This window comes from Zootoca vivipara, chromosome 8, assembly GCF_963506605.1.
Source record: "Zootoca vivipara chromosome 8, rZooViv1.1, whole genome shotgun sequence".
In the NCBI taxonomy this organism is placed as follows: Eukaryota; Metazoa; Chordata; class Lepidosauria; order Squamata; family Lacertidae; genus Zootoca; species Zootoca vivipara.
The window spans coordinates 48,522,825-48,538,707 of NC_083283.1; the positions used below are offsets into that span (position 1 = coordinate 48,522,825).

Sequence of the window (15,883 nt, forward strand, 5' to 3'; positions counted from 1 at the left end):
TGCCAAGAACAGGAAGCAGGTTGTACAGCTGACATAGTTTGCTATGCCATGGGTGGGTGAACTGGGGTGGTTTAAGGAAGCCCTTGGTATGAGAATCTTACATGTTGTAAAGCTCTGGGGCCATTAAATATGGGGTCAGGAGAATTGAGTTGCAACCCAATTTGTACATGTTTTCTTAGAAGTAAGGTTCACTCCAACTTACTCTGATTGCAGTCTCAGGGTGGAATCCTGTACATATATTCAGAAGAAAATACCTTGAGGTATTTTCTTCTGAATAGACATGCATAGTCTTGTGCTGTTAGTCTCAAATAATCATGTAGTTTGGGAAGTCAATGAGGTTTTTGTTTTTTTAAAGAAAACATCAATCCCTCATATTTTCTTGATTTAAGTTATATCCTGCCTTCTGGGACAGGATCCAAGGCGGCTCAGAGCTTGAATTTCAACAAACGCAACTAGAAACACAGTATCAGTATAAATAAAAGGTAAAGGGACCCCTGACCATTAGGTCCAGTCGTGACCGACTCTGGGGTTGCGCGCTCATCTCGCATTATTGGCCGAGGGAGCCGGCGTATAGCTTCCAGGTCATGTGGCCAGCATGACAAAGCCGCTTCTGGCGAACCAGAGCAGCACATGGAAACGCCGTTTACCTTCCCGCTGTAGCGGTTCCTATTTATCTACTTGCATTTTGACGTGCTTTCGAACTGCTAGGTTGGCAGGAGCTGGGACCAAGCAACGGGAGCTCACCCCGTCGCAGGGATTCGAACCGCCGACCTTCTGATCAGCAAGCCCTAGGCTCAGTGGTTTAACCACAGCGCCACCTGGGTCCCAATCAGTATAAATACTACCAATTAAATAAGTAACCCTATTAAAAACAACACTAAAACCAATTAAAAGCACAGAAGAAAGAAAAGAATGTACATACAAAATCCATATACTGCTTCAATTTAAGGCTGATCAAGGAATGCTAGGTAATACATAAATGTAAAGTCAATAAGCAGAGATTAGGGCTCCATCAGAATACCTGTTGCCTAGCTCTGCTTAAAAGGTAGCTAAAATTTCAGATCTCGGGCTCAATACTAAGTGCAATGTGACATATTCATTTCTTTATGAGAAGATGTTAAGAGGAAAATTGTAGTTCTGTACTTTCATCCTTAGCTTTGGCAATATGTAGCACAATACCAGGAGGACCCTTCTTTAATTTTAAAGTGTAGCATACTGAATGCATTTTCTAGCCAGTCTGGTGAAGGCTAGTTTCTCTACAGCAGGCATATCAAACCTGCGGCCCTCCAGATGTTTTGGACTACAATTCCCATCTTCCCCAACCACTGGTCCTGCTAGCTAGGGATCATGGGAGTTGTAGGCCAAAACAAGGTTTACCGGCCATGGGCCAGATTACTTCCACGGAGATTGTCCGTGAGCCGGACTGGCGCAGTGCGACGCCAAAAATCGCATCGGCGCAGAAGCGATTTCCAGCGTCTGAACATGCGCTGATGCAATTTCCAGTGTCTGCGCATGCACAGATGCAATTTCAGGCGCCGCTCGGCGAGTCGCCGCGCTGCACTGGTTTAGCGCCGCACGTAGGGGACTCCCCGAGCGGGCGGCTCGGTTCAGGGGCGGCTTGTGGGCTGGTAAAATGGTATTCGTGGGCCGCATGTTGCCGACCCCTGGTATAGTCAAACATAGCCCAACAAGCAGTGCTCTAAAAAGCATTCACACCAAGGCCCTTGGTGGTAATGAGATTTTGTTGAAGTAATTCAGAAATAAGTCCGTTGACCAGTTTCTGGCTATATTGAAGCTAAAGTCTTTTATTTTTAAAAGACTCCTAATTATATAGCTGCATGCATAATTTTCTTCAGTTTCGTAATATTTATATTATTAACAATGGCCAGCTAACAATAATTCTTTGTACTTTACCCTGTGATAGAAATTTAGAAAATGACTTTGAAAATAATTGTGCATCAAGGAAAAATCTGTGAGTTTTAGTTAAGTTCTTATTTGTTCTACAGTTAATAACAGGCAAATTCTGTTTTTGGACCAGAGCCTTTTCAGCATGTGATTTGCTTTTATTCACTTCTGTGGGATACCCTTGGAAATTCAGTGCTAATCCTGTTAATTGCTTTGAATGGTTCCTAGATGAATAGCATTAGAAAGGGATGGTATGTAAACCCATCTTGGCTAGTAGTGTTAACAATCATTTTTGGTTGTATAGTCAGATGTGACTTCTTTTAGTCAGGTGGCACCTGGAAGACCTGTGTTTTACTGTATTTATAAACCTTATTGGCCCGAATATAAGTCACACCTAAATATAAGCCACACCTTTAAAATTCAAGAGGGAAAAAGACAATACCCAAATATAAGTCGCTCCCTTAAAATTCTGCAGGCACTCACACTGTTTAATTTCACCATAGAAGTAATATCTTCCACTGTCATTTAAGAGCAAAACAGCTTTTAGAAAGCTTTCTGTGCTAAGAATTTCTCTTGCATAAGTTGACATATGTTCAGGAATACACTGATACTATTCATTTCATAACATGTTGACAGTCTAGCATGTATGTGTTATAAACATGAGCTGTTTTCTATTTTTCATATTTTGTTTACAGAAGAATAATGGTTGCATGTAGCATAAGGGCTACTAAGATGCCACCTGATCTGACAGTTCTTCTCCATCATAATTGTTTTGCTACATCAGACTTGGGTTCAGTGTAGTCCAGTGCTCTGTCACCAACAGCAGCCAGTAAGATGATCCTGGAAAACACACAGGTAGTGATAGAAGAGAGGGCGTAGATGTTGTCTCTGAGTATGGAGGATCCAGGTTTTTTTAATTTGTTTTAAGTTGAAGAGGATTTAGAGAGCTCTTGGGAGAAATGGTTAAAGTCAAATGATAATTTCTTTCCAAATGGGGGCTGCATAGGAGAAATCATAGCTGCCAAGTTATCCCTTATTTTAAGGGATTTTCCCTTATGCTGAATAGGCTTCCTCGTGAGAAAAGGGAAAACTTGGCAGCTATGAGGAGAAATTCCAACATGCTTGTGCAAGGGTAACATGATCTTCCATGTTGAAGGATCCATTTTTGGCTTTTATGGTTAAACCTATTGCCAGTTCATTCATTTTTTTAAATTTCCTGGCCAGTGCATTTATATGTTGAATAAATATATCATTTTATTGGTTCTGGGCCAGTTGTTAATTTCACTGTACAGTACTACCCAAGAACCTAAGAGTTCAGAGAGAGGAAATACTTTTCTTCATTCCTTACACATCATGATTTTACAAGCTTTATTATGTTCCATCTTGGCTTCCATTTTCTGAACTAAAATATTCTAATTTCTTCCACCTTTCTCTGTATGCAAGATGCTTGGCTTATTTTGGTAATTAGCTACTCAGTGATCGTCCAGCTGCAGAGAGTATTCAAATGCAGCTGCACCATAGATCTATGTAATGACATAATGACACAAATGTATAGTTCTGTTTTCAACTAATAGGATCCCCACCAAATTATGGGAATTTTTGTAGCAATATGGTCATAGCAGGGCACATGTTTTTACAGCTGATTTTTTCTCCACTGTTGCTTTTCTTGGCCACTGTTCCCTTCTTTCTGTCCTTTGAGACCTCTGCCTCTCTGCTGCCTCATTGGCATGCTTGCCTCTGGCTGTTTACGTGCCTTCTCTTTTTCATTCTTTTTCAGCTGTGGCTTATCCTTGTGGCTGTTAGTGAGATGCCAGCCTCAAAATAATAATAATAATAATAATAATAATAATAATAATAATAATAATAATATCATCATTCAAATGGATGCATCCTTGCATAATGAGAAGAGCTGGTTTTTACCGACAGTCATGCAAATAGGCTGGCATAGTGCAGGGTGCTGAGCCATGGGCCAGATGAGGCCCACCAATCTGTGTAAATTGGTTTACAAGGCTTCTTCCTCCACATTGGAGTTCTGAGCTAGAAGTAGATGAACCTCCCAGCCCAGTGTTGCAATGGGGGGAAATTATGCTGTCTTTTCAGAGACCATTCTCGGCAGTTCAGAAATAGGTCTCTGAAGAACAGGAACCACTGCTGTTCTGGTATGTGTGTGTGATGCATGTTCCTGTTCTAGTCTTTCTTTTCCATGAGGTTGTTGTCCAGGAAAAAAATATTGCAGATTCTCTTAACAATATTTTTCCTTTCCTTTCAGCTTGGACATCATATTCCTGTGATAGCAGAGTAGTTTAGGCAAAGGCAGGAGAGGGTTTTGGACAGTATTGCACAGAGGATCATTTTATAATTTTTCCCAATTTTTATTTGGGTGTTTTCACTGCCATAGCACCAATGGCTACATGAATGGAAGGCTGCTCTTACAACTTATTTTCCGCTCTGCCCTCTGAAAGGTATCTCCAGAGGATTTGAATAGTATGGGCTGTGTCATGGGGACTATAAGAGGAGAAAGGAATTGTCAAAAACCCAGCCAGAGAAACATTGCCTGAGCAAAGCAGAGCACAAAAAGAGTATTAATTGAGGCAGGGACTTGCTGGCAGGCGTTTCTAAACTGCAAGATATTGGGAGAAAGGATTGAAGACAATAATAACTTGCTGGTCACGATTGACTACCTCTTAAACATGGTCTGTGGATATGTCTTGATTTGGACCATTGGTTTGCTTGTGATGCCTGTTTTTGGAGATCACATCTAACAAATAGACTAATTACTAAACATAAACATTTAACAATTTCAGGTCCCTTCACAGATGTAGTCACTACAAATCTTAAATTACGAAATCCATCAGACAGAAAAGTATGTTTTAAAGTGAAGACTACAGCACCTCGTCGATACTGTGTGAGGCCAAACAGTGGAATTATTGACCCAGGTTCTTCTGTAACTGTATCAGGTAAAAATGTTTGGTTGTTTTTCTTTCTTTTATTTAGCAGTGTGGAACCTTTTTCCTCTCTAAGGGCCACATTCCTTTGAGGGCCCATATAAGATCAGCGTACACAGTTGGGCCTGATGAGCATTTACTGTTCCCAACCCATATCCTGTGGAAAGCCATCTAATTCAGATTTTAATTTTATTCTGACTTGTTTTTAAGTGGTGATTTAATTATTGTTTGATTTTATATCAATGTTTATATTTGATGTTAGCCACCCTGAACCCGGTCTCGGCTGGGGAGGACAGGATACAAATAAAAGTTTATTATTATTATTAATGAAAGTTGCCTGGGTCCACATATGAGCAGTGAGCAGGGCAAATTCCAAAATGAACGGCCAAAGCACGCATACACTGACTCCAGTCACACATCCACATTAATACATAGAGTTTTCTTGACTTACATGTTGCATACTAAGAAAGGAGCTCCCTTTCTCTGCATGCAGCATGGAAACACAGCAAAATACCCATGCAGAGAACAATCTCTTACTCCATGAACAGCTTTGCAACAGGGCTCCCTGACTGTATGTGTGCCTGCTCGTCTTCCATTGAGCACCTCTATCTCTTTGTCAGCATCCCTCTGTCTCCTGTGAGAGTGACAGAGATACTGTCTGGGAGGCAGACACACATATGAAAAAGAGCACTGAGCTAGATCATCTATTGATAATCTATAAATGATCAAGGTGCCATACTCTGTGGTAGGCTTCCAAAGCTCCCATGCTTGACTGCCTCCAGCCTCTCTCCCATCCTTCTCCTCTCTGATGATGAGACTGGAAGAAGTCAACTCAATTCTCTTCTCTTTTAGAGCTTGGATCCAAGGAGTGTATCTTTGATTCCAAATTATATATGCAAAATATTAGGGCAAGAAGAATTCTCTGCTAACTCTCTTTCTCTGATGATCATATCATTCCTGTCTGAAGGAGTTTGGAAGATCCCTTCTGTCCTCCTTTGCTAACATTCAAGGTCCTGGACATCTCTTACCCAGTATTTGTATACATCACAGTGGTAATGGGTGGCCCTTTAATAAATTCTTTCCACCATTTTCAGGTGTTTCAAACTTCTGTCTGCTTTAACTTAATTACATACTTACTTCAAATTTGGAAGCTCAGGTTGTTATGTGGAAATAAAAATCCTGATTTTGCAAGTGAACTTGTTTTTCATAATATTGGGGCATAACAGATAACCATAAAAGGCACATTTGCAATAAATGATAGAACTTGATTCTTGCAAGAGATCTTGTTTATTATCTGTTCCAAATGATTGCACTGTTCTTTCATGCTGAATTTAAAATTTTGAAATTAATAGGGAAAGTAGGTTGCATGCCTCTATGTAATTCATACTTTTTCTGTTATACAGTGATGTTACAGCCTTTTGACTATGATCCAAATGAGAAGAGTAAACATAAGTTTATGGTACAGACAATCTTTGCCCCCTCAAACATTACAGATATGGAAGCAGTGGTAAGTAAATAGATTTAATTTCAGTATTGTAAGCTAACAAGATGAATTCTTACTTTTTGCCTTTAGCCTTATTTTATCCATTAGGGTTCTATTATGTTCAACATATATTTTGAGTCTGTCGCAACTTCTCCTCCTCTGTTGCTTTGCTGGCACAAGCTGGAAGAAAACTGTTGAGAGAGATCTCAAAATGTACATTCCACTTAGGAACTAAGCATTGAGCTGCTTTCTTCATCTTCAGGGGGAAAATGGTGTATTTGCCATCAGTCCTTGTTACACCAATACTTACTTGGAACTAGTTTCATAAACTAGCCTTATTAATGCCATATTAATGCATTGGTCACACTTTTTTTTTAAGTGTGGTTAATTTTACCACTTCAATTTTGAAGAAAAAATGGCCTTGTTCTCTCAGTCAGGATCTCAAAGATGTTACTGTTTTAAGTAACAAGGACATTCTGTGGTGCTTCTTTTCTGACAAAATTTCAGTAGAATATAAGATGGAAGCCCAGGAAGTAGTATCTACAAGGATTATCTTTGTTTTCTGTCTTTAAATTTCGTAAATGCTGTTGCAAAGTGGTGCACATTTTTCCTTGTTACTGGTCATTTATTAGATTGCTGTTTCACTTCCCCTGATAAGATCTATAATATGAAGAGTCTTGTGTTTATCAATTTTGTGGCAAATACAACTTCAGAGTTTCTAATTTAGAAAGTAGGGGGAATCTCTTCTTTCAGGGAATATGCCAATCAAATTTCCTTCCTGATAGCCTGATCCAAACAAAAAATAAAATAATCATTTTTTCACTGTCTTTGAACATGACATGTTTTAGTTCCCCCCCCCTATTTGATATCTACCAAAGCACTGAAGATTATGCTGAGAGATAGTATAATTTCTTTGTTTATTAAGCAGAGAGGTGCACAAGCCCCATGCCTTCTCAGTAATGGCTCCCGCCCTGTGGAACGCCCTCCCACCAGATGTCAAAGAGAAAAACAACTACCAGACTTTTAGAGGACATCTGAAGGCAGCCCTGTTTAGGGAAGCTTTTAATGTTTAATAGATTATTGTATTTTAATACTTCTGTTGTAAGCCGCCCAGAGTGGCTGGGGAAACCCAGCCAGATGGAAGGAAGGGGTGTAAATAATAATTTTATTATTATTATTATTATTATTATTATTATTAATTTATTTTCTGTTACATCTAAACTGGAAGCCTGTGCTTGCCAGAACTGGAACAAACCATGGTTTCTGATCCTGGTAATCATAGCCTCCCAATTTGGATATAGTGGGAATGTACAGTTAATTAAACCAGAAAACCTATAGTGGTATACCCCAGTGTGCTCAGACACAAGACATGTGCATATTTTTGCTCAATATCTTCTCAGACTTGGTCAGTGATTTGCCTAAGAGCTTCATGTCTAAGTAATTATTTGAACCATGCTTTCCCATTTCTAGGCCTATTCAGTCTTAAAATACTGTGTATTTGACAAAGTTTGCATATTATGACTTACTAAAAAGTTGTTAAGTAAAGCAGCTATAGTTTAATTTATTTTCATTGTTCTAGTGGAAGGATGCAAAGTCTGATGACTTAATGGACTCCAAATTGAGATGTGTATTTGAAATGCCTAATGAAAATGATAAGCTGGTAAGTAAATAAACAAAAACGAAACAACTTCAAGTAGTTATTTTATAACAATGTATCTTAAGCTAAGAGTGTGCTTCGTAGTTGTTTTGTATCAGAACAGTTTATGTAATTGTATTAAATAAATTAAAATATGGGGGAGTGTAACCAGTGATTCAGTAGCACACAAAAAGCTTTTTATTTTTACATTTTTTTTAAGCATTTAAGTGCACTATTTTCTGTAACCTCTCTAACAGTCTATTTCTGCATCAATGTGTGCCATATGAAATTGTGCATGAATATCCTTAGCTCATTTTGTCAAAGTGAAAGCTGCCTTGCTTCCACCTCTTGAAAACTGTGTTGCTTACACAGTGAGTGCAAGCTAGTCAGATGGGGTGTGTTTCAAAGAGGTGCAATGACCTTGTCACTGGGAACTGAGCAACAAAACTTCAAGACTCCCGTGTATGATCACATAAAATCTTTGAAGAAGGGTGGCAGTTCGAAAGATAAAGCAGTATGGTAATATATCCTAAGAGCTCTATGTTTTTATGACACAATGAGCTACGGGCAATCCTACAATACTCTCCTGTTAAGGAGGATGAAACAAGTTGGAAGCATGAGTGAAAGAGGTTATTAGCATAGCTGACAGTATGCATCCAATTCCTTCTTTGCCAATTTAGGCTGCACCATCTTATCTAGTACCTGTTGCACATGCTGTATAGCTACATAGGAAAATGTCCTGGGCAGCAGAACATGGTTGTCATACTATTTGCAAGGATGTGCTTTTTATTGATTCCTGTATGAAGATGCACCATTGCTCAGTGTTGACCCAAGACATTTGCTGCCTAAAATAGAGCTCCAGTGCCCTCTCCCATTCAGGGACAAAACACTAGCTGCAGCATTCAGACAGCAATTCCTGTCCTTACCGCCTGCCATCTCACAATGTTTCCTAAAGCAGGGCTAGCCCTGCCACTGGTGTAACTGTAGTCAGGGTATCTAGAAAGTGATGAGGCCAAGATCATGCAATGAAGCACAGAACTCTTAAATTTAATCAAAAACTGCTAAATCTTAAGGCTCTGAGATCTGTAATTTTCTTAAAGCTGTCTTCTCATTTTCGTTATTGAGAGACTTAAATGGGGAAATTGTTTTGCAAAATATTTTAAAACTTCAGATAGCCACAGTTATGTCACGATGGTAACCTTGGCACAACTCAAGAATTCCTACCTTTGATTCTAAAATCCTTGTTCTTTTGCCTCTACAAATCTGTTGCCCTCCAATATCCTTTATGCTTTCCTCTTCTCCCTCTACCCCGCATCAATGGCCCAAGCTGTTGCTGCTTAGTTATTGTGGTCATTGTCACAAAGGTAAATAAATGTATGGCCTCAAATTCCATTTGCAATATTTTGGACAGTGTACCTAAGGAAGAGGTTGCTGTGGGAAAGTTGAGGGCTAACTCTCACATGACTATGCATGGTTGGGTGGTGGGGCAATGTAAAACCTATATCCAGAGAAGGATGTAGAAACTTGGGGTAAACTTGGGGTTGGGGTAATTTACCAGTCCATACAGAGGCAGGGAAGACAATACTTTAATCTCTAGGGTTGGGGTAGAAAGTTATATACTATATCATCCACCTTAAGAAGAAATACAATTTTAAGCTTTTCAGAAGAAGAGGAGTTTGGATTTGATATCCCGCTTTATCACTACCCAAAGAAGTCTCAAAGCGGCTAACGTTCTCCTTTCCCTTCCTCCCCCACAACAAACACCCTGTGAGATGGGTGAGTCTGAGAGACTTGAGAAGTGTTTCTAGCCTAAGGTCACCCAGCAGCTGCATGTGGAGGAGCGGAGACGCGAACCTGGTTCCCCAGATTACGAGTCTGCCACTCTTAACCACTACACCACACTGGCTCTCGAAGTATTATTCACTTTGTCCACCATGCACTGATGTTTGATTTTAAACTCTATTTGCTAGCTTAGTTTTCCATTTATTACATCAGAAGATTATATGCAGATGTTTTTGTATTTCAGGCATGTTTTCTTCATACAACTTGTTATGTAGTGCTGCTATTTTTTATAGAAAGTGCTGCTTTACAGAAAATAGGAGAGAGGAAATAGTGAACTTAACTGAGCTGGAGGATATACTATAATCCAGCCAGAAATCTGTTTGCTATGGTTTTGCCGTTGAAGTTCTGCTGCCAAACTGCTTTTAAAATTTCTTGTCAGCAGTTGGAAGTGCTGTGGAAACCCCAACAAAAGTAGTGTTAGCTTCTATATGTGGTTCTGTATATAGTTTACAGTATACAGTAGAACCTTGGTTACAGAACAGCATAGTTTTCGAATAAATCGGTTCACGAATGCCGCAAACCCGGAAGTACGTGTTCCGGTTTATGAACATTTTTCGGAAGCCGAACGTCTGACGCAGCTTCCGCTTGACTGCAGGAAGCTCCTGAAGCCAATCGAAAGCCACGCCTTGATTTTGGAATGGTTTCGGGAGTCAAACAGACTCCCCGAATGGATTAAGTTTGAGAACCAAGGTACCACTGTATTGTGTATAGCACAATCATACATATTTAGCCAGAAGTAGGTCCTGCTGTTTTCAGTGAGGCTTACTCTCTACTAAGTGTGATTAGATTTGCACCCTTAGTCAATAAAATCAATAAAAGAAGCCAGTTTTTTTGCCTATTTCTGTCTTGTAAGCTGTTACTTGATTGCTTGTGCATAACATTTATGTTTTTCTAAGTAGCAGAGAGGGTTTGCAGAGCCTAATCCTTTAGCCGTTGGTTTAGTCACTCCCCTAAGTCTTGCAATGCGAGATCTGCTGAGTGCTGAGGGCATGTCTCAGCTTCCACCTCAGACTTTATCTTCATCAGGATCCGTACACATAACTCCATCCAACTGCAAGAATCTTCAGATACCTGCAAGTTATAGCCAGAAGATTGACATGATGGAGCAAGGCAGTGAGGTCAAACACAAGTTGAATCAGGTTTGTTTTAGGGAGCTGAAAGCACTCAAACTCTTTAGTGCCTCAGGGGTTAATTAAATTTATTGTAGTTAGCTAAGGAACTGTCAAAATTAGGCTTAAATTGGAAGAGAGCATTATCTGAGAAAGACCTTTGAGAAAGACCTCAACTATGAAAATGGGTAAAATAGCATTACTTTTGTAGTGTATCCTGCTCTCAAATTTTGCTTCATTAATTTTTGTTGCTAGGATTGCGATATATGGCAAGGGGAAGAAGTGAAAGGCAAGGTCTCAGTTGGAAGGGAACAAAAAGGGTCAGTAAGGCAGTTGAAACAGTCTTAGGGCAGGAGACTAATTCTCCTTGGCAACTGGAAACAAATCTTTGGATTTGTTCTGATATTACACCAAGCCATGGTTTGGTTCTGAGAACTGCCTCAAAAGAGCTCATTCACTCCGTCTTCCCCTTGTACATGCGATTATTTTCTGTTTTCACAAATCATAGTTTGTCACTATTTCTGAACCAGCAAACCATGGTTTGCACTTTTCCTGCAAAAAAGGAATGTGCATAGGGTGGAATTATTTGCTGTAGCTGAAAGAAATATGTGTCAATAATATTTGACGGAGATAGCAGTTGATATTAAGGGGGTTATTAGTTTACAAAATATACTTATCTGAAATGTTACAGTTATTTTAATTCCAAACCTTGTACTGGCCTAGGTACTATACAAAATAAATGTTTCCTATTAAAACTCTTAAAAAGATGATGAGAATTTTAGGAAGACAAATTTTCTGCTTGATTCAGCCTTGTATGTGTCAAATGCATACAACATGCGCAATGACGTCTTACTGTACTTTGCAAATCTGTGGCTATTGCCATATCATTTATTCAAGCCCATACTGTTTGTATTATAATCAAATACAGTAAAAATGTTTCCTAGATATTTGAAATTTCTTGAGTCGTATTGCAGATTGGCTACTGTGCTTAGTGACTGCCACATAAAATACATAGTTTTTTCAGTTCTTGATGTCCTAACTTCTTTCTCTGTCATGCTCTAATTTATCCCTCTCCATTTTAACAACTAATCGTAGGACAGCATTACCTTTTGCAGTGATGTTAATGCTAATCCTGGTTAGCTCAAAATCACAGTTGGAAAGCACATTAAGAAAGGGGGGCAAAGGGAGTCTGCAAGCCCAGGGACATTCCTAATCTCCCAACCATGATTGGGTCATCAGGAATATTGTGTGGACTCGATTTCTGTCTGTCTTACACCCAGGGCTATGATGCTTATTTTTGTTCAGTTTTTCTCATTTTAGGATCAGGTGGGTACAAATTGCTTCTCTATTTTTAATCCACTTGAATTTTAAAATATTTTTTTGATGTTGGAAAAATTTGTAAAGGGTTCACCCTATCTAGGGTTCTCCCAAGATATGCCAGTGGACGACAGCTTTAAGTGAAAAAATAGGCCTTTATTCATAGAAATGTATGTAGAGTCAGCCTTCTAAAAAATCAGGCTGGCTGAACTTTGATCCTCTTGGGCATTATCTTTTATACACGTTCAGCTACACAGGCAATTACCACTTCAGACAATTACAGCAATTACAGAATCACACTTACAGCACACTCATTATTCTTAAACCACTTGGAGATCCTTTGGCTCTTCTGACTAACCTACCCCAACTTTCTCATGTGCATGTGTATTCCCCCCCCTTTTGTTTATTATGTTACGTATTTTCTGCTTTCATACTGTAAACTTTCCTGTGATCTTTGGAAAAGGGGGCGGTATATGAATTTTATAAATAACAACCATCTTTCTTCATTGTCTTCTGACTAATTGCTCTTTGTATTAGAGGACTACCAATGTCTGCTTTCAGGTATCTGTGCTGATATTTTTGTTCTCTTCTTGACCTAGAATTTAGTGTAATAACTATACTATACATCTCCTAGTGTTTTGTTCTCCATCGTCATGCCTCATCTGTTTACATTTTGTTCCTTTGAATTGTGCTAGGAACTGTAAGAGAACACAGGCTTGTGCATACTTCTATTTTAAAACAATTTGTTCTTTGGGAAAGATTTAGTAAAGCTCAAACACAGATTTCAGACTGCAAAGCTGTAACTGAGCAAAATGAATTTAGAGATGGGGAAATGGTCCTACAACATATCTTTATCAATCATATTTAACAATGGTTAATTTCAGGTTGTTTTTTCAGCTTTGTCATCTTTGTAACTAACTTGGTATTCTCCCCTCCCCCCCGCCCGCTCTTAATGGTACTAAAACTAAAAAAATGCTAGATGCTAGCTTTGATTAAAGAAAATCCCATTTTAAAACCATTTTTAATATTTGCAGAATGACATAGATGCAAGCAAATCTGCTCCAATACTGAATACAGCTAAACAGGATGGTCCAATGCCAAAACCACACAGTGTTTCGCTTAATGACACCGAAACAAGGAAGCTAGTGGAAGAATGCAAAAGACTTCAGGCGGATGTGGTGAAACTATCAGAGGAAAACAGACACCTGAGAGTAAGTTCATAAGAGCAGATTCATGAAAGTTGTTTTTAAAAAACCACCCTGTTTAAACGGAAGTATTTATCATAGTACCCTTATTATACATCCCATATCATTTTCTTCCAAGAACAAAGAATTGGTAGGCAATAGGCAACATCACAGTAGCAGACATGGTGGGATTTCACAGGGCTCTTCTCCCCACCCACCTCACATATGAGCAGATTTTGGAGGAGCGTAAGGAACTGCAGAGGGGAGGAAAGGATGTCACCCACAAGTTTTAGCAAACCTACAGCAAATTTCCCGATGAGAGTATGTTTAATTCATCACATTTTTAATGTTAGAGATAAAGTTTAATTTTTTAATAACACACAGTAAAATAATTTGACGCTGGTTTCAACTTAAGTGACTTTACTTAACTGATACCTGTTAGCACCAAGCCTCCTCTATTCATGTGCCTGTTGTTAAGCACTACCTCCAAACCAGAATATCAAACCAGAATCTTGCTAATCAGGATAGGTAAAATTTGTTGATGAAAATAAAATTATTCTTAAAACTTAGTTCACATTTTAAACTAGGATTTAGATCCTGCCTGGGTCACCTAGATGCCCGACAAGCAGGACACAAGGACAAGAGGACTCTCCCATCCTCTAGTTTCTAGCTTCTTATTCAAAAACATACTGCTTCCAACTGCTGAGGCAGTATATATGGTGAGGGGGGGGGGAAGTATTTGATCCCCTGCTAAATTTGCCCGTTTGCCCTCTGACGAAGAAATGACCAGTTCATAATTTTAATGGTAGGTTTATTGTAGCTGTGAGAGACAGAATAACAACAGGAAAAACCCCAGAAACCCAAAAGACAAAAGTCAGAGATTTGATGTGCATTATAATGAGTGAAATAAGTATTTGATCCCTTTACAAAAGATGACTTAGTACTTCCTGGCAAAACCTTTGTTGGCAATTACACAGGTCAGACAATTTTTGTAGGTGGCCACCAGGTTTGCACACATCTCGGGAGGTATTTTGTCCCACTCCTCTTTGCAGATCCTCTCCAAGTCAGTAAGATTTCGAGGCTGATGTGTAGCTACTTGAACCTTCAGCTCCCTCCACAGATTTTCGATGGGATTAAGGTCTGGAGACTGGCTAGGCCACTCCAGGACCTTAATGTGCTTCTTCTTGAGTCACTCCTTTGTTGCCTTAGCCGTGTGTTTTGGGTCATTGTCATGCTGGAATACCCATCCTCAACTCATTTTCAATGCCCTGGCAATGTCATTTCTTCATCAGAGGGGAAACAGGCAAATTTAGCAGGGGATCAAATATACTTTTTGATTAATTTGCAATCCTGAGCTAATAGTGGTGTTCTGGGATAAATTGCCAGCTTCAGTGGAACAGTTTAAATAGTTGGGTCTTTTGTTTCCCCGGTTTTGTAAACAGGCTATTATTGATAGTAAATAACAGTATATTAACAGATTAATATAGTTTGCTGTGGTTACTAATTTATACACAACATGCTATGTTTTATTTTGTGCTACATTTTGACATCTTTTAAAGTCAGATAGTGTGCACACACACACAAATTTGTATCTCATCTAAACCTGTCTTAAGTTTTAAAATGTTTTGGTTAAATTCAGATCTGAAACAATATCTTTGATAATTTTTGATTATTTCCCCCCATGTGTTTTCAGGATGAAGGTTTGAGGCTGAGAAAGGTGGCACACTTGGATAAACCTGGAACATCAGGCCTGGCTCTCCGAGATAATGTCTCCAATCCTCTTCCCTCACTTCTTGTTGTAATTGCAGCCATTTTCATTGGATTCTTTTTAGGGAAATTCATCTTGTAGAGAGGGGAAAAAGAGAGAGAAGCATGCAGCAGAATGCAGCTTCCTTTTTTTTCTTGGCCAGAAAAAAATGTATTTACCTACCACTTCATTGGTAGTATGGCCCCAAGTGACCATTATTGTGTACAGCATCATACAGGCTTTGCCTCTAATGATCTTGCACGGTTAGACAACACAATAAAAAGACAAACTGGTCGGCTGCTGGACAAATTGTATATTAATTCATCAATAGCAGGTGTCAGTTGCACATTCAGTCCTTTATGAAAAGTCATACATAAATAAAGAATTGTTCTTTCTTTCTGTGGTTTTAATAAGAGTTCAAAAATTGTTCAGAGTCTTGTAAATGTTATTTTAATAATCCTTTAAAAATTATCTGTTGCTCTTGCCTCTTGGAAAATGATTATTAGAATGTTAATCCCACTTGTTCAGGAATATGATGAGGCATTCTGCGGGGAAATGATTCCTCTTAGTGTGTAAATTTTATCCTTTACCTTACTTTGCTAATATCATGGCAGAATTTCTTACCCCTTGTGAGGCAGTTGTTAAAGTTTTCATCCTTACAGCCCTGTCCCATGGTATTTAACATACAAAAAAATAAAACTGTTAACATACTTTA

General features: G+C 39.0%; 1 protein-coding gene across 2 annotated transcripts in view; it reads left to right on the forward strand.

Annotated features, from left to right (window-relative positions):
* VAPA (VAMP associated protein A) overlaps nt 1–15,883 on the forward strand; it is a 28,077-nt gene extending 12,194 nt beyond the window's left edge. The window contains exons 2-7 of one of the 2 annotated variants that reach the window (XM_035124389.2): nt 4,710–4,862; nt 6,254–6,357; nt 7,913–7,993; nt 10,711–10,950; nt 13,272–13,448; nt 15,115–15,883. In XM_035124389.2, coding sequence (XP_034980280.1) covers nt 4,710–4,862; nt 6,254–6,357; nt 7,913–7,993; nt 10,711–10,950; nt 13,272–13,448; nt 15,115–15,270 — 911 coding nt within the window. In that variant the 3' untranslated portion in view covers nt 15,271–15,883. The remainder of the gene's footprint in view (nt 1–4,709; nt 4,863–6,253; nt 6,358–7,912; nt 7,994–10,710; nt 10,951–13,271; nt 13,449–15,114) is intronic. The other variant, XM_035124390.2, reaches the window with a different exon arrangement.